The 25,060-nt window shown below is 36.8% G+C and overlaps 3 protein-coding genes across 7 annotated transcripts in view; 1 reads left to right on the plus strand and 2 right to left on the minus strand.

The window, feature by feature from the left end:
• Positions 1 to 3,959: 3,959 nt before the first annotated feature.
• LOC104586117 (auxin-induced protein AUX22-like) lies at positions 3,960 to 5,754 on the minus strand. Its single transcript, XM_010243250.3, has 4 exons — positions 5,381 to 5,754; positions 5,036 to 5,289; positions 4,806 to 4,914; positions 3,960 to 4,376 (listed from the first exon to the last, which is right to left on the minus strand). Exons 1-4 carry the CDS (start codon positions 5,668 to 5,670, stop codon positions 4,325 to 4,327), a joined length of 705 nt encoding a protein of 234 aa, XP_010241552.1. The 5' UTR covers positions 5,671 to 5,754; the 3' UTR covers positions 3,960 to 4,324.
• Positions 5,755 to 19,444: 13,690 nt separating this feature from the next.
• LOC104586118 (transcription factor MYB114-like) lies at positions 19,445 to 20,730 on the plus strand. Of its 2 annotated transcripts, XR_733406.3 has the most exons (4): positions 19,447 to 19,623; positions 19,737 to 19,866; positions 20,016 to 20,480; positions 20,595 to 20,730. XR_733406.3 is itself a non-coding variant. In XM_010243251.3 (3 exons), the coding sequence occupies exons 1-3, from the start codon at positions 19,497 to 19,499 to the stop codon at positions 20,404 to 20,406; spliced, it is 648 nt and encodes a 215-aa protein (XP_010241553.1). In that variant the 5' UTR covers positions 19,445 to 19,496; the 3' UTR covers positions 20,407 to 20,600. The 2 variants fall into 2 exon arrangements, 1 of the variants encoding a protein (XP_010241553.1); XM_010243251.3 differs by having other exon boundaries at positions 19,445 to 19,623; positions 20,016 to 20,600.
• Positions 20,731 to 21,958: 1,228 nt separating this feature from the next.
• LOC104586119 (RabGAP/TBC domain-containing protein) overlaps positions 21,959 to 25,060 on the minus strand; it is a 29,625-nt gene continuing 26,523 nt past the window's right edge. For all 4 annotated transcript variants that reach the window (XM_010243254.3, XM_010243253.3, XM_010243252.3 and 1 more), the window contains 2 exons: positions 23,154 to 23,254; positions 21,959 to 22,534 (listed from right to left, as the gene is read on the minus strand). In XM_010243254.3, coding sequence (XP_010241556.1) covers positions 22,210 to 22,534; positions 23,154 to 23,254 — 426 coding nt within the window. In that variant the 3' untranslated portion in view covers positions 21,959 to 22,209. The remainder of the gene's footprint in view (positions 22,535 to 23,153; positions 23,255 to 25,060) is intronic.

The raw sequence follows: 25,060 nt of genomic DNA on the forward strand, positions 1-25,060 counted from the left end.
ATATAGGCTTGGGATTCCTAACTAGTGTCTTTTTGGTTTGATTATACAGTCGCTAAGACTTGAAGAATAACTATTGAACCTACTGACCGCAGCTTCCTGTAATGCCTCGGCAGAATTTGAGATCCCTGATGACAGAAAAACAAAAGGAAAAAAGAAAAGGAGAAAGCAAATTAAAGCTTATTGATTTGATGGAGCTCACCAAGATACCTTTAGTTTCCGCCTTATGCTTGACAAGGTACTTATTTGGTAAATAATATTTGTTTCAAGAGCTGATATCAAGTAACAATATGTTTTCTTTGTTGGAATTAATTAGATTATTTGGGGTAGACCTCTTTTTGGAGAAATCAAAAGGCTATAATGAAACAGTTCATGTGCTTAGTCTATGGTGAGGAGTTTGGGAACATCTCCCAACTTAAATGTTTTTAGGGAAAATTCCCTTTGTACATTGGCTCAAGTGATAATTTGGTTTTCGAACTTTAAAATGCGATAATTCAGTATTAGAATTTTCAAAATGTGACAATCCAGTATTTGCCATTAACCAGTCTGTTAATCAGCTATTAAGTGACATTTAAAAGTCAAAAATGTCCTTCGAATGCCATCTAATTCTCTTTATCAACCATCCAAATATTGACAAAAAACTTAACAGTCCCAAATCCTAGCTTCTCCTATTCAAAAAAGTTGGTGACTGTTTAGAAGAATCTAGAATTTGGGACTGTTCATTTTATTGTCAATGTTTGGATGGTTGATAAAGAGAATTATATGTCATTCTTAGGGCATTTTTTACTTTTCAAATGTCACTTAATAGCTGATTAATAGACTGGTTAACGACAGGTACTGAATTGTCACATTTTCAAAGTCCGGGTATTGGATTGTCACATTTTGAAAATTAAGGTACTAAATTATCGCATTTTAAAGTTCGGGGACCAAATTGTCACTCGAGCCAAAATACAAGGTACTGATCAGGAATTTTCCCATGTTTTTATTCACGGGGAGATATACCCAATGCACATGTGAGGATGGTTTTGTGAGGACTGAATCCAATGCACAGTTGTAATTATTAACCTCTTGCAAAATGATTCTAAGTAGCTTTATCAAGATCATAAACAAATTATTGTGCAAAAACTTTGCAAATTGAGTCAATTCCAATTTTAATTTGCCCACTACCTGTTTCATGGCTTTAATTTTGAGCTGCAAATTCTACTCTACAAACAAAAATACACATTAATAGAGGGTCAGCTTCCAATATTGAATAGATTGGATTGAATAACTGAATTGAAATGTTAAACCTCACCGAATGAATGAACACAAACACAATGGGGGTAGCCCATCTCCCAACCTATAACCCTCTCAACTCAGGTACAGGTGGGATTCGACCCCAAATCTCCACTAGGATCAGCAGGAGATCTTACCAATCAGTTGATTGGCACCTTGCGAATGAACACAAAAATCTATAAACAATGTTTTAAGATAAATGTGAATGAAGCTTCAAACTATCGATATAAGATGGGGTACTGTGGTGTAGTGGTGTGGGACTGGTTGGGGTGCCTACCTGAAGAAATGGAAACCCTAGTGTTTAGAGAGGGCTAAGAGCCCGTTTAGGAGGGCTTCAGCTTTGAGTGAGCTGTGTTGATTAAGCAAGCTATTAAAACTAAAACTAGTTTCATCTTAACTAATTAAAATGTACTTGAGATCAAACATAGCTTTTAGGCTTTCCGTGTGGGTCCATCTTACAAAGGCAAAAGCTGCAGCATGAAAGCCCTTCCAAATGGACACTTGAGACTAACATTGGAGCAGGATTTGGAATTGATTTAGCTTAAAGGAGATGCACGAAGCATATATAATTACAAACCCTAGCTGGAGGATAGGTTGTTGATCCTCCTAGTCCTAGGTGAATTAGATCCCTTACTGGTAACTGAAGGATGCTTGTGCGTGATTTTTCCCATTGCTCAGTTTCATTGATGCTTTGATACCATGTTCTTGTAATAAGGCTGCCCATTCTGTTGCTAAGTATGCGTACGTATTCTCTTTCTTACCTGACAGCGTGGTCTTTCTCTGGGGGTTTCTTGAACCTATACTTTGTAAAGAATTTGTAAATGCTGTTGACTGAAACGGAATCAGCCTTTAATTTGGGCTTTCAAAAAAAAAAAAAAAAGAAAAGAAAAAACAAAGAGATAAAGGTTTGGTATAAGATGATGTATTAGGTCATTAGTTACAGTAAACTAGGCATATATAAACTTTTCATGGTCTACATTGTTCTTATTATCACAGTTTTGTGAAAAATATAAAGGACAGTTGCAAAGAATAAGAATCATAGAGAGATGCTTTGCACTTTTACTATGGAAACATTTAAGATGAGGAAAAGTCTGAGACATGATGAACGTGATAAAAGGGGATAACAATTAAGAAGTGAAAGTGGAGAATAGGTAATGTTGATAATAATAAGAGGCTTAAGAAAGGCCATTCACCAATGTTGGTCCTAGTTATCTAGGGTATTATTCAAATTAGCTGAATGAGATGTATTTTATGACTGGCTTGGGGCATTATCATTGATTCTGAAAGTTATGACAAGCATTAATATTAGGGCAAATTTTGCAGTTCAAAAATTTTCAAAACTAGAGTTCAAGAACCTAAGAATGGGAGAAAACTAGGTTTCCTCCCATGTTCCACAGCCTGTTGAACAACTATTGCATTCAGCTAATCTTATCCCCCGAGGTATTTGAAGGGTTAGAAAGACCAAACCTTCATCATTTTTTGTACAAAGTGACCAGTCTAATCCCTAAACTTGAATTCTCACTCTTGTAAGCCAAGGTTTTACCATTTCACCAAGCAATGGCTCCTACTGAGAACGAAGAATAGTAAGGGAATATCTTAATTGGATACCTACTTAATTCTATATTTAAGCATGAGAGACATAATGAATGATTCAATTGAAGGGGATGGGTTTCCTAGAGGATGATGTGATAAATGCTCTGATTCATACCATCATTATCATTTAAGCCTTATTCCAACTATATGGGATTGGCTACATGAATCTCCATTTTATTCTGTTTCATGTCATATCCATGAATCCATCAAATCCATAGAATACATCTTACCAAGAAGATGATGTTGTGATGGAAAGTAGTCAAGACTAAGAACAATAAAATCAGAAGGTAACTCATCCATGTTAACCTAGGGTTGAACCTAATGACATACAAGACTAAAGAAAATTGACTAGATGAGTTGGTAAACCCATTCAACACTAAATGCTAGCTGAAACCATTAATTTGGGTGGAAGTTGAAGGTTTAGAAGAAATGGAGAGAACTGATCAAGGATACAGCTGAAGAGGTACCCATAAGAAAAAATTTAAGGGACTTGCTTTCTAACAACAGATTAATTAGATACCCTTCTCAATTTATTGGAATGAATAAGTAGAATTTGATTGTGAAAGCACAAATAGGATAACGCTCCTAATGGATTAAGGTGCTTATGTTTATACGGTACCTAATATTTGATTGAGTTTGTGCTTTTCACCCCAAAGCTACCACATTATTTCTCAAAACTTTTTTTTTTTTTTTGGCAATACTTTAATAAGAATATACTCAAGATATTAAGTTTAAGCAACTAAAAGCAAGTGAAAATTTAAAGAGTTGAAGTAATCAATAAACAAAAAAATAACAAGATTTACTTGTGACAAAATTTTAACTATTTTTGCAAAATGTCTGAAATGAGAAAACCAACTAAATAAAGGGAAATTTAGAGTTGGGTACAACTCAGAGATTTTTATTAAGTTTCTGGGTTTTATTTATCAACAACTAGGTTTTTTACCAAATTACCAAAGAAACCATGAAATCTACATAACTTTATTATTATTATTATTATTATGAAGGTAAGAATGGGTTGGAATATCGATGTGGTACCTCCTGCAAAAGCTTCCATGAATTCGACTTTCAAATTTGAACATTGAAAAGCTCTCATGAAAAGAAGAATGAGTAAAATCTTTAATTGTTAGTCTTGGTCATAAAGCATGTTAAACTAAAGTCATACAAAGCTATTTGCAGCTAAGCACAATTAAAAGAAAAAGTTACACAAAATCATCATTTTGTTTGACGCACTAGTAGTCCTGGAATCTTTCTTCCTTCAAGTAATACAAGATAAGAGAGAGCTACACAAAGCTTGAGTCCTGATTCCTGAAAACTTTCAAGGCCACTAATCAGTCTCTTGACAAGCTTATTGCTCTCCTTCTGCACTGCCCTTTTATACATTCATACATGACCATAAGTCCATAACCATATAGGGTTTCCTAAGTGAAATGGTTCAGACAGTTGGCGACTGGCAACCCAATTAACCTCCATTCTTCAGCAGCTTCAGACGTTGCACCGACACTATGAAACTTCTGCACCCACAAAACCATTTGTTGCTCGTTAGAACACATACAGTTAGCTTGGACAGTTATGATCAAACTATCAGATAATCATCTGGAACTAATGGGTCTCCACCATTGCAGCTCCCAAGAAGGTTAAGCAGTGGATTGGATCTTCCACTGATCGACCAAACTGGAACTGTTTGGTGATTGGATCTTCCACTGAATGGGTTGTTTCATCTTTGGTTTGGGGGTATAAAAAAACAAAAACTTTCTGATTCAATTGAAAAATCAACAAAAACCAGAATCTGTCAACAGGTAATTGGATAAACAATAGATATACACGGCCATGTGATCAGACTGATTAGTTCTGTCAAACCCAGGTGGAAGATGTACCAAAGAACAGAACTGTAAATTATTAAAGAGAAATGAGTAGTTAAAAGGAAGACTTTTAGTACGTACTCCCATGGCACATCTCCTACAAGCAGCCAGTCTCCTTCTCTGTCTTGATAGACGAGTGTGTAACGTTCATGTCCTGTGCCTGCTTTGGATTCCGGCAGACTTCTCTGGCCTGTGTCCACACAGAACCCCAAGATGAAGCAAATTATCCAATAAAAACCTTGTTTGCGAAGAACATGAACTATAATTATGCCAGAAATAAAGAAACATTTGCAGCCCATGGCTTCACTTACATTTCCCGAACATGCTCAACAAGGTGTTTGTAAGAGTCCCATAAGAGCTATGGAGGCTGAGATCGACTTTTCTTCCTATGGCCACGCCTTCCATCTTCATCTTGACGTACTTGGACTTGGGTCCACGGGAAGAATTCTCATCTCTCCGAATCTGATCACTCTCAACCTCACCATCTTGAGGCTGACAATGAAGCTTCTTCCTCCAAGAGTTAATGGGTGGCCACCCCACGACACAGTCTTCCTCTTCTTCACTCCTATCGTCAATCACCAATCAGAATCCCGCTCCATCGTCCCAAAACTCAAAGCAATATAATATAATATGATTAAAAGTGTAAGAAGGCTTACTTGTTCAAGGAGCATGTGGAGCTGCTCTTATCGAGGCCATTAGGGTCGTCGTCGTCGTCGTTTGGCTTGTCGTTCCACGAGAATAGAGGTAGAGTTCGAATTACGGGTTTGAGCTTCTCGAAGGCCTCATCGAAACTACGCTTGTTGCTTTTGTTCCTTGGCGAACTCGAACAGCTGGAGTGGCTCCATAACTCTGAACCCAAAACTTCCTTGGGCTGGTAATCGTATTTCTTGAAGCCGAACTCGTTGATGGGATTGTATGAAAGGGCGAGACCCAACTGAAGCTCCATATCAAACAATGATAAGGCAATATAATAACAAGTTCAGCACAAAGAGGAGAGACGGGTTTAAGAAAAAAGAGTTCTTTGCTTGGGATTTTATAAGGAGAGAGAGAGAGAGAGAGAGAAGTTTCGTGAGGAGGGGTTTGGGACATACCGACAAGAGGGTTAAGAGAGCCCGGACTGTGCGGTCATGCACAGTGCGCACCCTTTCCCATCTGTCCGTGTCGCTGTTCGACTTTTTGCCGACCCCGCTGCGATGCTGTCTCCTTGCTCATTGCTTTCGGAACCGACAAGGTCCTTTTCTAGTCTTCAGTTCAATCACATAAAATACTCTCTCTCTCTCTCTGATTTAATGACTTCAAGGAGTTTTCTGTTCTGTTCTGGTCACTGAACCTACTAACTACGGACCTGAATGAGCACCATTTTATAAGACTCTAACTAGACCATCCACTTCGGAGTTAGGACTTAGGAGTCATCAGTATCTCAGCTAATTAGGACCTGTGCCCTTCTTTTGCATTTGGATCGTTGTGGATAGCGTCTGCCTTTCTTCCTTGGGCCTAGACATTGTGATTTATGACTATAATCTCTGAAATTATTTGCTTTACCATATTTACCAGAAACCAGAAAATGGTTGAAAAAAGTTTGCCCAAGAATTTTAGATGATGATGGCCAACTGAGTGGTAAAACTAGACATTATGGGCCATCAATTGAGCAATCTTTATCACTCTTTATGTCTGAAATACGTTCCATTTTCATGATTGCTTGATGTAGAATAGATGAGAAAATCAGAGAGCTCACTGGTCTGATCTGGGTCTGTCTAATAACACTTCCATGACCATCCTGTAATGTCATTATAACGATAATGATTCTTTTGTCATATTTTATGTTTAGACTTCTAAATAAAAAGGCCCAGAGAGAGAGAGAGAGAGAGAGAGAGAGAGACAAGATCCCTGGGGACACCATATCTATAAGCAAACAAGTAACACATTCGGTAACTGCTTTGTTTGGGCTTATTTGTTTGTGAGCAAGAGGTGACGCGTATTTAGGTGCAAAGTCTATTATTTCCTTTGGGCATTTAAGTGGAGTCATAAGAAACAAACAAGAGCATAACAGGTGTGACCCCATTTCTATCGAGTCATTTGTTGATAACTTTGCTCTCACGTATTTGATTATATCACCAACAAACAAACAACAGTCAACCAGCACTGCCCCCTCCCCCCGGGCCCCGGCAAATGAAATCCACTTCACTTGTTTAATTTAGATTGAAAGCTTGCAGGGTCCATATCCATTAGGATATGCTGTTGCCATGGACATTGGACAATGTCAGTGAGCCCATACATGTCCCAACCGCCCATTCCTTGTCACTATGCCCGGTTCCCCTTGGGGGCCCTATGGGCTCGAACAGCCCAGTGCCCTGATTTTGATGATGGTTACCCAGGAATTTGGTGGGTACCCACTACCCACCTTTAATTAATTTGCATCAAGAAAGGAGGACCACCCAGTGTAGATTGCCTCCTTATCTCCTTAAACTATCAAGTGCAATTGTATCACTCACAAATTCTATCTGGATCCAACTGGGCGTACTTTGGTTGTTAACCATTCATTATCCAACTCGGTTTTCTACTGCACCCAAGTGCTCAACTAGACCAGTTCCTGAGTCTCAAGTCAAGTGCACTTGGGCCCATCTCTCTCTCTCTCTCTCTAGATCTATCTGTAAAATCCTTGCTGCCTTTCTTTAGGGATAAGCAACGAGTGAGATTGGGGATTTGAGAGCCGTCCAGCCGAGTCCTCCCAACCGACGTCCCATTCAATCAAGGCTCTGGCCATGCTGGATGTTTGGGGACATGGACACGGGGGTGATGTTTGTGTGGGAAGTGCACGTGGGCGAGGGGGTTCTCTTGGAAAGCTCCATTCTTGTCAGAGGTAGGGTCATCTGCTGGCTGGCTGGCTTTTATCGTCAGGGTTTCCTGTTGTGTCAAATAATTGAGAGAGCATCCATCAAACACCTTCAAGGATCTGTCGACTGAGTGACGAAATACGTCGAACACGAGGGAGTGGCCTTGTGGGCATCCTTTCGACCTGTCAGAGACAACCGAATCCATCCCAATATTGAAAATGGTACACGGAATGCTAGCTAGCAACTCCAAAATCACAGTATTTCTGATGAATTAATTACACCTAGCTTAAATAAAAACAGGGAGATCTTTCTGGTCGCTGGGTCATTGGACCAAATGGCTCAACCATTAGCTTATCTGTGAAGCAACTTACTTCACAGACACATCACAATGTTTTTGGCCAAAATTTTTTCCATCAATGGATGATTAGGAGAGGGATGAGAAACCCATTTCAGCTGCAAACTTATTTTCAAACAGTCAGATTCCTTGGTGTGAATTTCAATTTAGTCTCTAGCCTGAAGCCTCAACCTTGCTTTGGTGTGGATAAAACTCTTCCTATCTCTGTAATTTGAAATCTGCAGAAGCAAAGCTTATCCCTGAATATTTGGGTGCAGAGTGAATTATGCTTGACGTCTAAGATTCCTAGATGGGTTGGTCCATGGACGCCCGTTTCTGTGCGTCTGGCCTGATGACTTGCCAGTGTCGCATATTCAGAAAATCTTGACTCAGTAGGGATCCCCCATTAAATGGTCTGTCTATCTAAACCCAAATCTTTCAGCATGTTTTAAATGATCTTTTTGTCTCTGTTTTGATTTGAAGACTGACTGACTATCCATCCCTACTTCCATCAAGCACGTCAAGTATGTATCTGATGAATTCAAATCTCTGAGACGTTCACATCCACAGACAAGGCCAGCTCTCTATACCGCATTTTCAGTTGGACTTGCTACCAAGTAATGGTAGTCATTAATGGCTTCAAATTCTTTAACATGAAAACTAATCAAATGCCAATTGAAAGCTGAAGCTATCCCCCCAGGAACAAAAGCCGGGGCTCATTATGATATATGAATTAATGACAATAAATGCTGCTGGTTGTCTAAGCATATGCATGACCAGAAGCTCATGTTCCCTATAGTCTGTACAAAGTAAAGTCAGCAGCTAGCTCCATTGATAGATCATCTTGTAAATGATGTATGGCTTGAGGACTACCGACCCTAATCTTACCACCTAAACCATATGCATCTAGAATGAACATTTTTGGCCTGGAAAGTGCTTAAAAGAATGCATAAATTGAGCAGTTTTGTTGAATTATGCCTGGCTGTTCAGTGAAGGGAAGAGACTACTTGGAGTGTGGGTCTCAGGCAGACCGGGGTCAACCCTGCCCAACTGGGCTGGAGTGATCAAAACAAAATGCCCATTCCTGGCCCACTGCTAGACTAGGCCTGGCCCATTTACTCACATGGTCTGAACTTAGGGCTCAAGCATAGTGTTTAAAATGATAGGTCCAACAAAAGCCCAAGCCCTAGCCCAAATTTAATGGAGACTAAGTTTTGTGTGTTTATAAGAGAGAGAGAGAGAGAGAGTTTTTATCTTTGCCCCTTTTGATTTTTTTAGCCCAGTTTGGGAGTGTTTATTCAAATAAACACTTATTTTAGGCTGGAACCACTAATGTGCATTTGGGAAAAAACCAAATAAGTGCTTATTCCTAAAAATAACCCCGTTTCCAAGAAGCTAAAATTCTGAGCTTATTTTTAAGCACTTATTCAATTAAGTGCTTATTTTACTTTCTGGCTCATTTTGGCCAGTGATCACGTCATTTTGAAGATACCTATATTACCGGTATTTGAAATAAACGTTTTTTCACCAAACACTAGTGAACACTTATTACAATAAATATTTATCCGATAAACACTTATTTATCGAATAATCACTCCCAAATTAATGGGGACTTATTTCATTAAAGTGTTGTTTCAGTAATCTTCTTCCGTTCTTCGTCTACATCCAAATGTAATAGTAAAGATGCATGTGATGTAAGGATTGTACTTACACCAAAAGGCACTAAAGAATTGACGCATCAAAGCTTTAGGTTCCATTTGTTTTGAAGTAAAATACAATTCTTCCTGGGAATGAGTAGAATCTGGTGAGTAAGATGATATTGATAGAACAGCACCTCTATTATTCCCTTTGTTTGAAACAGGGATATTACAGAAAAAAAAAGCAATATTCTCACTAGAAAATGTTGTGTCTTATCAGAAAATACAATTTCCTCTCCTGAAATATCATGCTCTTGCCGGAAGGTGTTGTTAGCCAGGGATATTGGCAGCAAATCTAATTTTCTCTCAAGTGGTGAGCATTTGTTTTTCTAATTTGAGTGCAATATATATATATATATATTTCATGCCTTCCAAAAATATATGAAATATAATGCAGTTAACTATTCAGTAATGACCATTGTTAAGCAATTGTGGCCTTTAAGCCATTATTTTTGGTGATTCCTTACCAAGATTTAATACCCAACTGTCTATTTTTAGAAAAACAAACAAATTAGTAATCTTGAGTTGTCAAGTGTCAGAATGCAGCTTTGAGTCTAAGAGATCCAGTCCACCCCTCCCTAAAACCCCAGATAATTGGGATCAACATTGAGTAATGGCTTTTTTTATTAAAGAAGTAATAGTTAATATAACAAATAAATAAGTAGGAAAAATCTATGATGGAGGAAAGATATAGTATCAAAAGAGTTTTGACCAATCAAAGCCCACAAGTGAATTTTGATAAATACCATCTGATTGGTTAACATGTCTATAATATTGGTTGATTGGTTACAAGTTTTGTTTGGATATAATGTTTTTTTGGTGTGATAGTCAAACCCAGCTTACAATATGCCAACCAGTTGGTTGATAAGGTCTCTTGCTAGTCATAACGGAGAGTTGGGATTGAATCCCGCCTACACCTGGGTTGGGGGATGGACTACCCCGTTGTATAGTCCTTAAAAAGATATATTAACATATTGCTTCTACTTCTCTTACAATGGAGCAACCCAATGGTTGCATCAAATATATATAAATTGATGATCAATATTTTTTTTTGTGATTTTCTCTCTTATGACCCATCACCCCATTTCCCACTTAACAAAAATAAATTTTGAAAAGTAAAACCAATAAGAACAGGAGAAAGAGGTGAATTCCACCCCATTGGATCTTATTTATTTCAATAGTGCATGCAACTATCTCTTATGAAAATTTCCTTTTTCACTATTCAGGGTTCTTCTAATTGACATCATATAAGTTGGTTTATGGACTCCCAATCAAAATATAAGACCTTAAATAAGAAAACAAACTTAGTATAGGGCCATTTGGCAAGTTTTTTTTGAAAAATCTTCTAGAAGTTCTAACAGTCAAAAGACGATATAAGCTTTTGCATCAAGATTTTAGCAGCTTGAAAACCGTTTGGTTAAAGTGCGTCTGTCCGCACATCTTTCCACATGAAGACGAGTTAAAAAAAATGTAAAAAACTCCATTTAAAACTCTCCAAAAATAACTCAAAATGAAATTCCCACATCTTCTCGGGGCTGCGGCTTTCAGAGGCTAGATCTTTTCCCAACCAAATGGAAAAAGACCAAAATACAGGCTATCAAACTTCTAAAAAGTCAATAGCTCACGTGAAAAGACACAAGGCCTATATTGTCATACTTTGGCTTTCAAGAAAAGTGAAAAGTCAATTAACCTTTTTAAATTGTTCATGCTTTAAGCTTTTAGCTTTGTCTTTCTTAAAAAATCATAGGCAAAAAGCCATTTTTTTATGTATTGAAAATGCAACTATATTAATGGAGATGATTAAACCCTATATTGCAACTCAAAAACCTTATTACGTTATTTAATGGTCAGTGCCATCCTACTAGAGCGTAGGATGAAGGGAAATAACGATTTTGTTGGTAACAAACTGTTTCTTGGTTTTCCTGATGTTTGGTTAACATGAAAAATAAATCTAAATAGTTATAAAATCCAACTACGGTGTATTTGAATATTTGTTGCATGTTAAATCAAGATGTTACACATGGTCTATTTATTTTTTATTGTTTATATTTTATGTACTATCATGCTTTATATGGTGTATTTTAACATTAAAGGCTTTATGATGTAGAACAAGCTGATGAAAGGTTATGGAGACCCATGATCTCAAAGTAAGGAAGAAAAGAGGCCCAAACAAGTGCAAACAACCATAACTTTTGACTTGTGTGACCATTTTCAATATATAATATATCAAAAGGATTATCTTAATAAGTATTATGTTATGATAAATCAATCCTTTTGGATTCATTTGCATTTTAAGGCCTATACTCCATTGCAAGGTTTTAAAAATTAACTCAGAATTGAAACCATTGTGGCCACTGGTTTTTAGGTCAATGGTTTGACCATCTAATTCAAACAGATGGCCCATTTCAATTTAAAGAATTAAAAAATAATTAAAATAAAAAAGTCTAAACCGTTGAACAGGTTAACGGTTTGACTGTTTGAATCAACGGATCACTAATCAAATCAATGGGTTTTGGTTAAGGGCCAAATTAAGGGTGAAATGGAACCAATTGCTTGAACGGCTCTTAAGACAAACGATCAGACCGTCTAAATCAACGGTGGTTTGAAAACACGGGTCCATTGTTTGGACTCCAAACGGTGTTTTTCTAAAAACTTTCATTTTTATAGTATTTTGGTCATTTTAACATATTTTAACTTTTGAGTCCAAATTTGTCTAACAAGCTTTATTTCATTAAGAATTTAAGATATGATGTTTTGGCAAATTTGAGTCAGATTATTAATTTTTACTATTTTTAGTAATTTTGCTATTTTAGGAAAGTTGTGAATTGCTTATAAGGGCATTGTACAAGATAAAATCCAGTGAATTTAATACAATTTCTTTGAGTTTTATCTTCTTCTTGTGGATTGATTTTTGAAGAAGACGGTGCTTTTCTTCCTTTTCCACACTCCCATCTCATCACTTTAACAACGTTAAAGATTAAACTACGTGTCATTTTATCATTAATTCAAGTTTCTTGCTTCATGATCAGTTCATGTACCATATTCCTGAAAAATGCCTGATTTTAATGGAGAGGATTAAACCTCTTGGTTTATAAAAGTTTAGAAGGAATGTTATTTTCCTTTGTTGCTACTGTTTCTTTTTTTCTTGTATTTTTGTTCCTTTTTACACGTTTGTTTTTCAGCCACAAAATAACCGTTTAGCTTGGGAAACATTCACATCCGGTTCTGTTTCATCCTTAAGCCAGTTTTTGGCCAAAAATCATTGATTTGGTTAGTGATTGATTGATCCGGGCAATCAAACCATTAATTCGTTCAACCCATTCAATGGTTTTGACCATTTTATTTTAATTGTTTTTTTAATATTTTATTTTTAAGTTAGAGTGACAATCTATTTGAACTAGATAGTCGAACTGTTGACTTAGAAACCAATGGCCAAAATAATTCTAATCCTGGATCAGTTTTTAAAACTTTGCAAAATAACATTTTCAATGAAAAGTGCAAAACCAATCATTTTCCTCCATTTGAATGCAACCAAAATAACCCTCAGGAAAAAAAAAAAAATCAACCTTAACTCCTTAAGGCTAAAGCTAGAACCAAAAGGTGAGATCTTATCAATTTGAAGTGCGTAGGTGGCAAAATCTTATAGACTGAAAACTTTCCCACAAAACTAGAAATGAAGAAAGGATTTCAGAAAAGCCCGACTTTGCAACAGGAAAATTTTCTGGATCATCTACTCTTCCTCACTTGATTTACCTTTCTCAATGTCCAAGAATGGCGTGTGCATCTAATCATAATCATCTGAGACAATAGCGCACAAGTTACTTATTGAATGCAAATCTTCAGTCTTACCCATTCAAAATTCAATGACAGTACCATTTGGGCATCAATGAAAAGAGAATATAAAACTCTTCAATTGTACCATCACACAAAAACTAGTTTATACATCCCTGTTAAAGTCAAACCCTCACCAAATTCAATGATCAATAAACAGTTAGAGAAACCGAAGATGGATTCTACTTCCATAAATTTGATTATCTCTGCGAAGAAAAGTACTCTGATTCAGAGAATAGAGTGTTTCAACGATGGTTTGAATCCATCTAAAGATGTGATAATCATGGCATCCACAATACTTTAGGCTGTCTGTGGTTGCGGTGCACTTTTATTTGCACCAGTACAAATGTATAGGAGTGTAAATGAAAAAAAAATGTAAATTTTTAGTTAATTTTGTTTTGAGTTTTATTTAATTTTTTTTTATGTTTTAATTTATTTTATTTATTTTACAATCAAACAAAATAAGCTAAAATTTGAAACAAAAATAAGTCAGAATTTACACTCAAATCATTTGCATTATCAAATTTATTTGCATTGCAACCAAACACAGCCTTAGTATATACATACATAACACCCCAAATACAAATAAAATATATATTATCACAGTACCAGACATAAGGCAATCTTTCCTTGGAATGAAAAAAGGAGAAAAGAATAAAGAAATCCTGGGTAATAGTCTTTCTCAATTTAAACAGTGTAATTACTGAACCTAGTAAAGAAGAACTCTCGGATTAATTATAAAAAGTAGGGTGATCCGATCCTTATAACCATCATTTGAGTAGATCTTCTTTTTACTTTGTATTTATGAGCTCTGGCCATCTTGAAAATAGTTTTATATATAGAAAAATTGCCCAATGAAGCTGATCAAAAGGATGCTGATTAGGGCACATCTCATTTTTTTTTTTTTTTTTTATAAAGGGTACATCTAAGATTAAAGAAACCACTGTTTGAACAGAAAACAGGGGTCTTGTTTTTTCAATTTTCAAACATGTAACTTTGTATTGTATTGTCTTATGATATTTGATGATATTTGAGTGTGCCCTGGTCCCTGGATGTGCCCCTATCACTTCCTTGGAAAAATAAGAAATGTGAGAATCATAAACTGGCCAGTTAGTTTATAGCAATAATGCATGCACAGATGTATATGGAGCCACAGGTTCACCAAAGTAGGGTTTGCTCTTAGTTTGTTTGGTTTGAACATCTAAGCAATCTCTCTTTTAAGACAGGTTGTTGACTCCAAGACTAAAATATAGATATCAAGTTTATGAGTATTAGTGTATTTAGATATGTATATATAATGCACGTGATCAACGTTTTAAAAGAACTACTCAGAAATGGAATCGTTTTGGCCACCGTTTTTTGGGTTGGCAGTTTGATTATCCAGTTCGAACAAATAATTAATTCTGATAAAAAAATTAAAAAAATATAAAAAAATAATTAAAAATAAAAAATGATCAAAAATCGTTGAATGGGTCGACGGGTTGATAATTTGACCACCAGGGTCAATGGGATGTTGACTTTTTTAATGGTTTTTGGCCAAATACCAGGTTTGGAGTAAAACGGAACCGATTGCCTGAACGATTCCCAAGCCAAAAACCATAATAATTATAAAAAAAATTAAAATATTTAAAATGTTTCACGTTTTTTCTCTAACCCATTAATAATTATAAAATAAAAAAAATAATAATAACAGGTAAATATAAATCATATTGATAAACACCGATACCCAACTTTGGGTATTGGACTTGGACATATCGATAGCCTCTCCTTGATTCTCTTATCCAAAAAAGGGTTGAAGGCTGATTTTTGGGCCCTAGAGACCTTGATAAGCACTAGACTCCACCATAGGAGAGAAGAGTACTTAAAAAGATGTGAGCAAGTAATGGGACAATGGGCATGCAGCTGAGGTGGCATAGGCCCCTCCTCATGATTCACTGCCAACTGGTAAAGATTTGAGCAAGTAATGTGACAATGGGCATGCAGCTGAGGTGGAATGGGCCTTCCTCATGATTCACTGCCAAGTGGACTAGAGCAAATACAAATGAATCAATTAATCAATACTTTCTTTTGGTACATGCTACTACCACATATGCACACACACATATATATTGTCTCATTTGCACTCATTTTGTAAATTTTGCATCTTAAAAATTGATTCTCACCATTCTCCTACCTTAATTCTCTCTCATATAAAGTGGGGATTGCATCATTTTACTTTTTTTTTTTTTTATTCCTAGACAAAAAGAAAAAAACTTCTTCTGCCTTCATTCTCTTTTATATAAAATGGGGACCATATCATTCTCCTTCCCATTTTACTCCTGCAAACAAACAAAACAAAGTAAACTTAAAACAAAAGTGAATCGGAATTTACAATACTCATCCCATTTGCACTCCCATGCATTTACACCATCTATTTGCATTGCAAACAAATGGAGCCATATTAGCAATTAAAGTCTGTTGGAAACTTTGAAACATGGGTTACAATCTAGAACCTGTAGTCCTAACCCCACATTATATTGGAGCTTTGCCCATGAGAAACTAGCTGCCAAAAGCTTTAACATTTTAACTCAGAAATATAAAATGAAAAGACTTCTTTCTATATGTGAAAAATGCTTTTAGGCTCAAATCTGCCCTATAAAATGGAAGGTGGAGATATGATTATGTCCACCCTTAGCAAACCCAAATCACAAACTGATTTGGATTGGCAGGGCAAGGGCCAGGGCCAGGGCCAGGCTGCTGCCCTATTAGCTTTCCTGTAGAAAACAGCCAAGTCACTCAGTGGGAGAAAGGAAAAGCTAAAAAGAGGAAAGGAGCCAAAAGATGAACCATGTCTATCCAAATTCCCAATTGAGCAGCAGTGTGGCTCCATGCCTCCATTACATATAAGGCTTTAATGTACATCAAAGGTAAGCTTGTTGTGACACTAGACAATCACTACAGTATGGAATAGTATTGATCCTCTGAACCACTTCACAGCTCACAGCCTCACACCATGTTTTGCGTGTCACATGGGGCTTTGGTGCAGGAATGATGGAGAGAGGAGGCAGGGGGTCACTCTATTACTTTAGGGAAGATTCGTAGGGCTTTCAGAAAGTGGAATATATTACTTGAATTGAATGCTTGGAAAGTGAAAGAATCACTACCCAAAGCCTAAATTATGCCAGCTTAAAAGCCATAGCTTTTCCAGACAGATTTGCACCAGGACTGAGAGTTTGTGAATGTGTAACATCACATTCCATGTCTCAGACAGACCATATGTACAAAGAAAAGCTTCTTTTGCAGCTTTGGCCATTCTTAGAGCTTCAAAGCTCAGAGCTGTTCAAACCAATATTGGAAGACTGAACCCAAGCAAATCCCACTCAGTATTCTTCTCCATCCATGTACTCTCGTGATACAGCTCTTGGCTATACTTGAAAGGGTCCATGAAACTTTTGTCATCTTCTCTGCAAGTTCCAAAGTTTTGATTTTTGCTTTTGATGCTAAAAACATGAAAGAGAAACATGGGTTGTTGCAGAGCTTTCCAATGTAGCAAATAATAAGAATAATGGAGAAGATTTCTTATTACATTCATGAACGGCAATGGCAGATACCCATCATAACTTCTTAAAGGTGTATCTGCTTTTTGGTTCAAATGCTATGTTGCCCGACCCGATAACTGTTTTGTAATGATGAGAGTGGGTTTAGTGAAAGACCCAGGAAACTTCCACCGCCTAGTAAGTTGTTGTGACTTGTGAGGCTGAGAGGCTCAATCTCAAAAAGGGTTTCTCAGTCATTTTTTATGGTTCAAAAGAACACCATGGACGAGCGGTTCGGATCATCAAACCCGAACTTTTTGGCCCTAGAAAAGTTTGATTCTAGGTTTGCAACTATCGGCCCACCTACACGTGAGACATGATTCGTCTAACAACAACAATAACCCCTAGTAGTAATTAACAAGCCATACGAGAAGCTTTCTTCCATTCTAAACTTTTCATGTCTGTTATCTGGGGCTCATCATCAACAAATGGACCCATTTTCTGCGCATTGCACCATGTAATTAAACCAATAAGGATATCCAACTTACACACTGTTCATTGTTGTATAAACTATTGCATCCTTTGAACCTAAAGTAAGGCTATTGTTACAATCCATTTCATTAGTCTGTCAATACATATGCTATCTTAATTAATACCTAAAATTTTAGGTACCCTTTTAGGTCAGCTTCTAACTTTTATTTTATCAAGGAGCTGATGAACACATTTTTGAGGGACATAGTGAGCTCGTATGAGAATGAAATTGATCACTAGGGGGTACCCTATGGATGGAAGGTTTGAATTTGTTAGAAGGATGGTAAGGATAAATAATATTAGACTAACATTGCATACAACCCATCTTCTATGCTCTAGCTATAGGCAGGCTTCAGGCTTGAAAGCTTGGGCCATACCCAAACAGATTACATTTGGACATTTAATTAACTCTGTTAGAGAACAGGGGTGGTCAGCTTTTGTGGAAAACCTAGAAGAGACCCACATGTTTGCCATATCACAAAGAACTTTGGGCTTTACTAAATTAATTTGTTAGGGGATGGGTCATGCATGGGAAATATCATTTTCCAAGCACGTGACAAGTTTCAGCTGATATGAGTCATAACAAAAGAAAGCCTCAGGCTTTTGTTCCATTTAACCTTTCTAGAGCTAGTCCACACTCCACAGTGAGATTATAGAGCTGTAACAGACTAGACAAACCTTTGGCCTAGCTATCTACGTTGCGCTCTCCCCTTGAATGCTTGAAAAGAAAAATCTTATGTGTTTGTGACCCATTTCTTTAGAATTTTAATTATATGTTGAGAATATCCTTCCTCACACAATTTCAGGTTTTTGTATCCATTTAACCTTTCAAGAGGTACTCCACTGTGGGATTATAGAGCTGTAGCAGATCGAACATAAACAATATTTGGCCTATCTACGTTGGCTTTCCCTTGCATGCTTGAAAAAAGAATTATGGGTTTGTGAGTGATTTCTTTAGAATTATAATTATTATATGTTGAGAATATCCTCACTCAATGGTTTTAATCTTCTTTAAATCAAGTATACTTGGTGGAAAAAAAATCAAAAAAGTTGACAGATATGAGTCAAGCATCAACAAGAAAGTGGGGAGGTAGCTTTGTTATTTATTGTTGGTGGTTTTTATTTTAAATATTTAAAGAAGACTGGGATGGGGTCTCTGAATTCAAGTGAGTAGAGATTAAGAATGAATGAACTGAGAGGATAGAGTAGCTAGCTAGGATGCTAGCTGCTTAGCTCTGCTGACACTTCTCTTTGTCATTTGTCCCTTTGCTTCCACTGAGGACGCCATTAACTTTAGATTTATGATGCATAAAGAAAGAGGAATAAAATTAGAGGAATCAGATCATTATACGGAACCATTTCCTATGATATTTGACAAGGAATCTTAGTGTCATGGACCACATCCATGCATGGGACCCATAAAGAGCTACACTCCAACAACAAGGCTACAAAAACAAATAAGTAAATAAATAAAATCAAGGGTATTAGGAGTTGGGTATTGATATACCAACTATTTTAAGGTTGATAATATACCTCCCAGATCATGGGGTGCACCATGATGATCAGATAACCTATATGGATTGGAAGATCGGATGGCTATCCTCAATAGTTCAATAAGGAAGGCCATCCAAGGTTAGATCCTATCCATAAAAACTGTGGACTCGACTTCCCTAAAGGAGTGTGAATTTTATCACTGTTCACCATGAATGGCTCCTTCACTTTGTATACATGAACATAATCTCTCACATCAAACTATGATAGTGCCCATGATCATGAAGTGTAAAATCTTTCAGTCCCCACGTTTGAAGAGAACACAGATTTGCTTTCAAAGGGCAAGAGAAAAGCTAAAGTGAAAGGCTGAAAGCAGTGTAGGACCCTTGCTTCAATCATTGAACATTGCTAATAGGGAATTCCATGCACGAGTAAAGAGCTCTTGGAAGGAAAGCCATCTTCACTTCTTCTATTTAAAGCATCCCATTTCCTATGTTGTCATACAAAGTATATTCACTCCTTTAGAGAGAGAGAGAGAGATGGAACGAGAAGGAACCAAGCAAGTGCTTAAGAAAGGTCCATGGAATCCAGAAGAAGACAGACTTCTTAAGAAATACATAGAAACTCATGGAGAGGGAAAGTGGGCAACTGTTTCCAAGAGATCAGGTGATGCTCCCTCTGTTCTATTGATGTGCAGGAATGTTTTTTCTTTTTTTTTTTTTATATGAGTAGCTACTAATCAACTGTCCCAATTTTCCTCTTACTCTCTCTTTGGACAGGCTTGATGAGAGGAGGAAAGAGCTGCAGACTGAGATGGAAAAACTATCTCCGGCCAAACATTAAACGTGGAGGGATGACAGAGGAAGAAGAAGACCTTATCATTAGAATGCATAATCTTCTTGGCAACCGGTCAGTTGCTTAATTTTTCTAATGTTTCTCTTCGGCGGGTGATGAAGTTCTAGTCAGTTGGACTGGAATTTCTAAACAGGAGTACATTCATCCAATCTATAGTAGCTCTTATGAGTTGAAGAAATAATCTGTTTTTTGGGGGGGTGAAGGTGGTCGTTGATTGCAGGTAGGCTCCCTGGTCGAACTGATAATGAAGTAAAGAATTACTGGAACACCCATCTGATTAAAAAGTATCCTCAATGCAAAAAAGTGGTCTCCGACTCAAAGAGGAGGAAGCTCTCTCATTCAACCAATTCTCAACCCATTTGCAGCTCAAGTCCTAACAGCTCCACCATGAAACTAGACGATCAAGGTGGCGACAAGGCAACTACCTCCTCCTCCAATGGCGTCAACAGAAGTGCCGACAACGACGTAGAATCTCAGCTCTCTGCCGGCCAGGAGACAGTTTACGAGGACGATTTTCTGCTGCAACTAGAACCCAACATTTTGTTTGAATCTCAGTTCTATTTTCCTGAGGAATTCTATCCAGTCCTACTGTAGTCAGTTTGTTCAGGGAGGTGACTCATAATCTTCTACTTATATGTAACAGTCACTTCATTGTCCCCTCTGTTCAGGTTTGCACTTACTGTTAAACTATAATTATTCTGTGTTAGTACGTACTTTAATTCAGTTGCAATGGAAGTCTGATCAATAATCTGTGAATAAAAGATCCGTATCTCTCTATTCAGTGAAAATACAGAAATATCAACATAGAGCCACATGCATATGTACAACCATGAATCGGAGCTGCTTCTTCATGGCATTACTTCACTTTCATCAGCTCCCATTGGCAGGAGAACTAATGGCACTGGCACATCTATATCTCATGATACAGCTCTATGGTACGTATAGAACCGTACGTATCTACCTAAAGCCATGACCAAATATGGGTTGATTCATTCTGTTGTCTGACTCCAACCACTGAAGGATTTCAAAAGCCTGAATTATTTTAAAGAACACTTGAACTGTGTACTTTCGGAGATCCAACAGGTAGAGTGTAGAGATGCCGGTGAGAATTAGAACTTCTATTCTTTCTGAGAAATACCGAATCTAGTAGTCTACTATCGAGAATGGGGTGAAGTTTTGTCTTGTGATTTACGCTTGCAAATTGTAGATCAATTACTTTGAAATCCTAATTCCAAGCTTTTTTCACTGGGCGACTGATACAGGAAATCTGCAGCATAACATGACATGTGCACAAGAGTTTCCTCAACCTGAACCATTGAGCATTTGAGCATATGTTTCACCCTTGAGGCACATCGAATTGTGGCTGAATTCAATGACTTCATTGTTAAATTGCTAAATCAGTTATTAAGGCTGCATTTGGCATTCCTTATTTTAAAGACTTATCTCCTTTTTTGCTGTTAAAAACTCAGTGTTTATAGTGTTTATAGGGGCAATTTAACAGCAAAAAGGAGATAAGTCGAGTGTCAAATACAGCCTAAGTAGGTTGCGAACTCCTTAATGGATGAAGCTGAGTTAGGTTGATTACTATATTGTTATCCACTAGAAGACAAGTGGATAAGTCAAGTCTACCCACTTCGTCCCTTGTCAAACGGCTCCTACGTCCCCTAAAGTTTGTTGGTGTATCTGTTCGAATGATCCGGAGAGTGGGCCTATGAGGATCTGAACTTATACTACATTTCACAAAAACAACCACAAAGAATGATAGTTTTAAGCATTTGATTAAGCGTATCTAATCTGCACACCAAGAGAAGGAAGCGAGATTGAGAAAAACACTTAGAGGGTTTTCTCCATTGTGAATTGTTTTTCTTGTGAGTTCCAAATAAATCAAAACCATATGATTTCAAAACAAATTGATTCTCAAAACAAAAGCACATATACCATGTTCTTGATTGTATATGTATTTTTCGTTTCCAAAACCAAAACCAAAAATATGTTTAGCTTTTTATTTAAAGAACATCTTTTCATCAACTTGTTTAATATCATGTTCCATAAATCATATAAACATCTGTACTACAAAATTCGTTTTTGTTTTTAAAATCATTATTTTGATGGCAAACCGATTTGTTCTTCCTTCTCAAAACGAAAGTACAGTTCAAGAATGTCTTCTTATGTTTTTTGCTAATGTGACAATTTCAAAAAAACAAATGAAAATTACATTATATTACATGATAAACTCCAAGTACCCAAAGAACAGGAACTTTTTTTCAATTACAATAGAAATATAGAAATGTATGAAGTTGAACACAAGAGTTCATTTTACAAGTGATCAATTAGAATCTGGGCGTATATTCTTTCAGGATACTACACAGAGCGACCTTCCAAAGAACAGGTATTTTTTTAGTCATCATCTTGTTGAGGGTACAGTGAACCAGTGTCTTCAATGGGCAAGGATGGCGGGGTCCCAGGTGGAATGCAAGCTTCACCGTTCTCGCCTGCACACATGCACAGAGCCTCTGCATCCTTGAGAGTTGCATCAAGATCAATATGGCCACTTAGCTCATTAATGAACTTCAAGACCGTGTCAAAGTCCATCTGGTCTCCCATTATCTTCTTGCGGTATCTCTTCAGGATTGCAACACATACGTACAGGTGAAGATGTTCAGATAAATAATGTGTCCAAAGTACCTCCCACAAGAGCATTATTTTCTCGTATTCAAATTCCCTGTAAAATATGTAGCAAGTATCAGAGTAAAATCAAACTAATACTTTGGGTTCACACAATTTACTATTTCGCTTTTCACAAGAAAAGAAAAGACAATTGAAAATAACATAGATCAAACTGAATTAGAAAATCAGGCATTATTGATGCAACAATTAACTTTTACACATTCTTCAAGAGCAGAAATACTATCACCCTGTAAGCTATAACAAAGCTCAAGTTCCTTAGCAGAGACCTATATAATATCCACACGCCTCCATTTTAATGATTCAAGCTAAACAGAGGTGGAAAATGCCCACGGTAACAGATTTGAATTTTATAACCTTGCTTGATAGAACAAAAAAATTTACATGTTTTCCATTTGCAATTTTACAATTATATAAGACCTTCACCATGAAATTGAGGCAGTAGTGAAGACTTGTCCTTCATGTCACAAGTACATAGGGATCAGACAAAGGCTCAAATTATGAACACATTTGATAAGAAAGAAGGTTACTAGGGATTTTATGCAATGGATACATAGAAGCACTATGTTTTTCATGTAACAAAAACTCGTATCACAGCAATAAAAAGTAATCAACAAGTAAATCCAATTGGCGCATTTCTTAATAGTTTCACTTGCCTCTTGAATTGTATAAGAACCCAGCGAAAACAAAAGAAGTAGTTCAAGCAATCCTTTTGCTTGAAATAATTGTGCAATGGACTGTCTAGCAACTCCACCAGCTGCAATAGTCAAACAATGCTATAACATTAATAAAAAGCACATATTCCTGAGGAAAATGTAGATATAGCTGACTAGACCAATGAACACTCATGTAGGAAAAGCACACACAGACACACACACATGAAAGCATGTATAACTATTTCATAGGATCAATTATGGCGCACTTAAATCCAGAAATATCCTTGACAGAAGAGTCATGAAACTGCAGTCTAACTAAACAAATTCTGTAATTGCACCTAGATATTGGAGGGGTTGTTTGGATAAATGACACAGTACACGTTAAAAAAGAAAGCATTTCTGGAAACACAAATCAAAGATGCCAAGAATCCTAATCCGGTATGACTTCCTAAGTGCAAATTAGCAATTGGATCATTGCACCAACTAATCTAGTGCTTATTAATTTAACAATAGGTGCTGTGGCTTAGGTGGCAGTGGCCAGCATATAAACCTAATTCTTTTTTTATCAGCATATATAAACCTAATTCTTTTATTATTTCAATAAAAGTCATCTGTTATCCATCAAAAATAAATTAATGTTACGAAAAACCCAAGAAAAGCATATTCGAATGGCACCTAAAATAAAAGTAAAACAGAGATAAAGAGAAGTACAGAGAACACACAGATTTACGTGGTTCGGCTTATAGCCTACGCCCACGGGCGAAGGAGGAGCAGAAATCCACTATGTAGTCAGCAATGGAGAAGAAATACAGAGTTGTGCACTCACAACCTCACTAACAGAAAACCCTAAAGAGAAGCAAGTGCAGAGATAAAGAGAGTTGTGCACTATATAGTCAGAAATGGAGAAGAAATACAGAGTTGTGCACTCACAACCTCACTCACAGAAAACCCTAAATCCCAAATACACCCCAATGTCTAACTCTTCTCTCCCAAGACAAAGACGAAGTATACAAGAGAGAAAACCCCCGATATACATAACTCTTCACATTCGGTACGGACCTATATGCTGAATATGGATCAAGTCCTAGCGGCCCAAGCCCTATGCTTCCACCACAAACCACTATGAAATTTTGCCTTCGGGTTTTTCTCAAATTATTTCGGAGCGGATTCATGAAGCGGGTCGCTACAAAGAATTCAAGGCACAAACATAACAATTAATAATAGGTTTTCCCAGAGCAATATAGACTAATAACGCATAGTGGTTGCATAAAGTTGTCATCCCAATTGCACTGTATGCCTAATATACTTGCATAGTTGAACATGTGATTTCTCCAAGAACCACAAAATTAAAAGTTTACCTGATAATATTTATAATAAATCCAAAGTGATTTTGTAAGATTCTATCTTTTAAGGATATTCTGAACAATTAGGAAGTAATTTTGTACATAAAAGCCACTTTAAGTCATAAAATTACCTTCATAAAGAATACTTCCCTGGATTACCAAAAGATATCTATTTAAATTTCCTACTTTAAGATCAAGAATTTAAAATTAATGATGTTTGGTCAAAATTTTTAGAATATGGTACTGAGGAAAGCTATATTGTTTAGTGACAGACCAAAAACCAGATCTATGACCACATACCATATGAAGTAAACCAATCCTAGTCAGCTCATATCTAGATCAACTTTGACTTACACTCAGGCTCCATTTAGGCTCATGATGAGCAAAGGTTACAACTTACGAGTTTAGTCTAAGATGGAGTTAACTCATCTTCAGTCAAGTCCAGTTGCAATGTTGGGTCCATTAACACCCAAAAGACTCAAAATTTGCAATACCATATAACCCAAAATCCAAGGCCCAATAGCCCCGATTTGGATAAACAAATGAAAATTAACAATAAATTAA

This window comes from Nelumbo nucifera, chromosome 2, assembly GCF_055504915.1.
Source record: "Nelumbo nucifera cultivar China Antique chromosome 2, China Antique-T2T, whole genome shotgun sequence".
Classification (NCBI taxonomy): domain Eukaryota; kingdom Viridiplantae; phylum Streptophyta; class Magnoliopsida; order Proteales; family Nelumbonaceae; genus Nelumbo; species Nelumbo nucifera.

Bases quoted from the DNA above. Each gene is read 5' to 3' on its own strand.
- LOC104586117 (XM_010243250.3), bottom strand. From the start codon at position 5,670: ATGGAGCTTCAGTTGGGTCTCGCCCTTTCATACAATCCCATCAACGAG. The intron at 5,290-5,380 runs GTAAGCCTTCTT...GATTGACGATAG, and splicing joins TCCACATGCTCCTTGAACAA to GAGTGAAGAAGAGGAAGACT. The intron at 4,915-5,035 runs GTAAGTGAAGCC...GTGTGGACACAG, and splicing joins GTTGAGCATGTTCGGGAAAT to GCCAGAGAAGTCTGCCGGAA.
- LOC104586118 (XM_010243251.3), top strand. From the start codon at position 19,497: ATGGAACGAGAAGGAACCAAGCAAGTGCTTAAGAAAGGTCCATGGAAT. The intron at 19,624-19,736 runs GTGATGCTCCCT...CTCTTTGGACAG, and splicing joins AACTGTTTCCAAGAGATCAG to GCTTGATGAGAGGAGGAAAG. The intron at 19,867-20,015 runs GTCAGTTGCTTA...GGGGGGGTGAAG, and splicing joins CATAATCTTCTTGGCAACCG to GTGGTCGTTGATTGCAGGTA.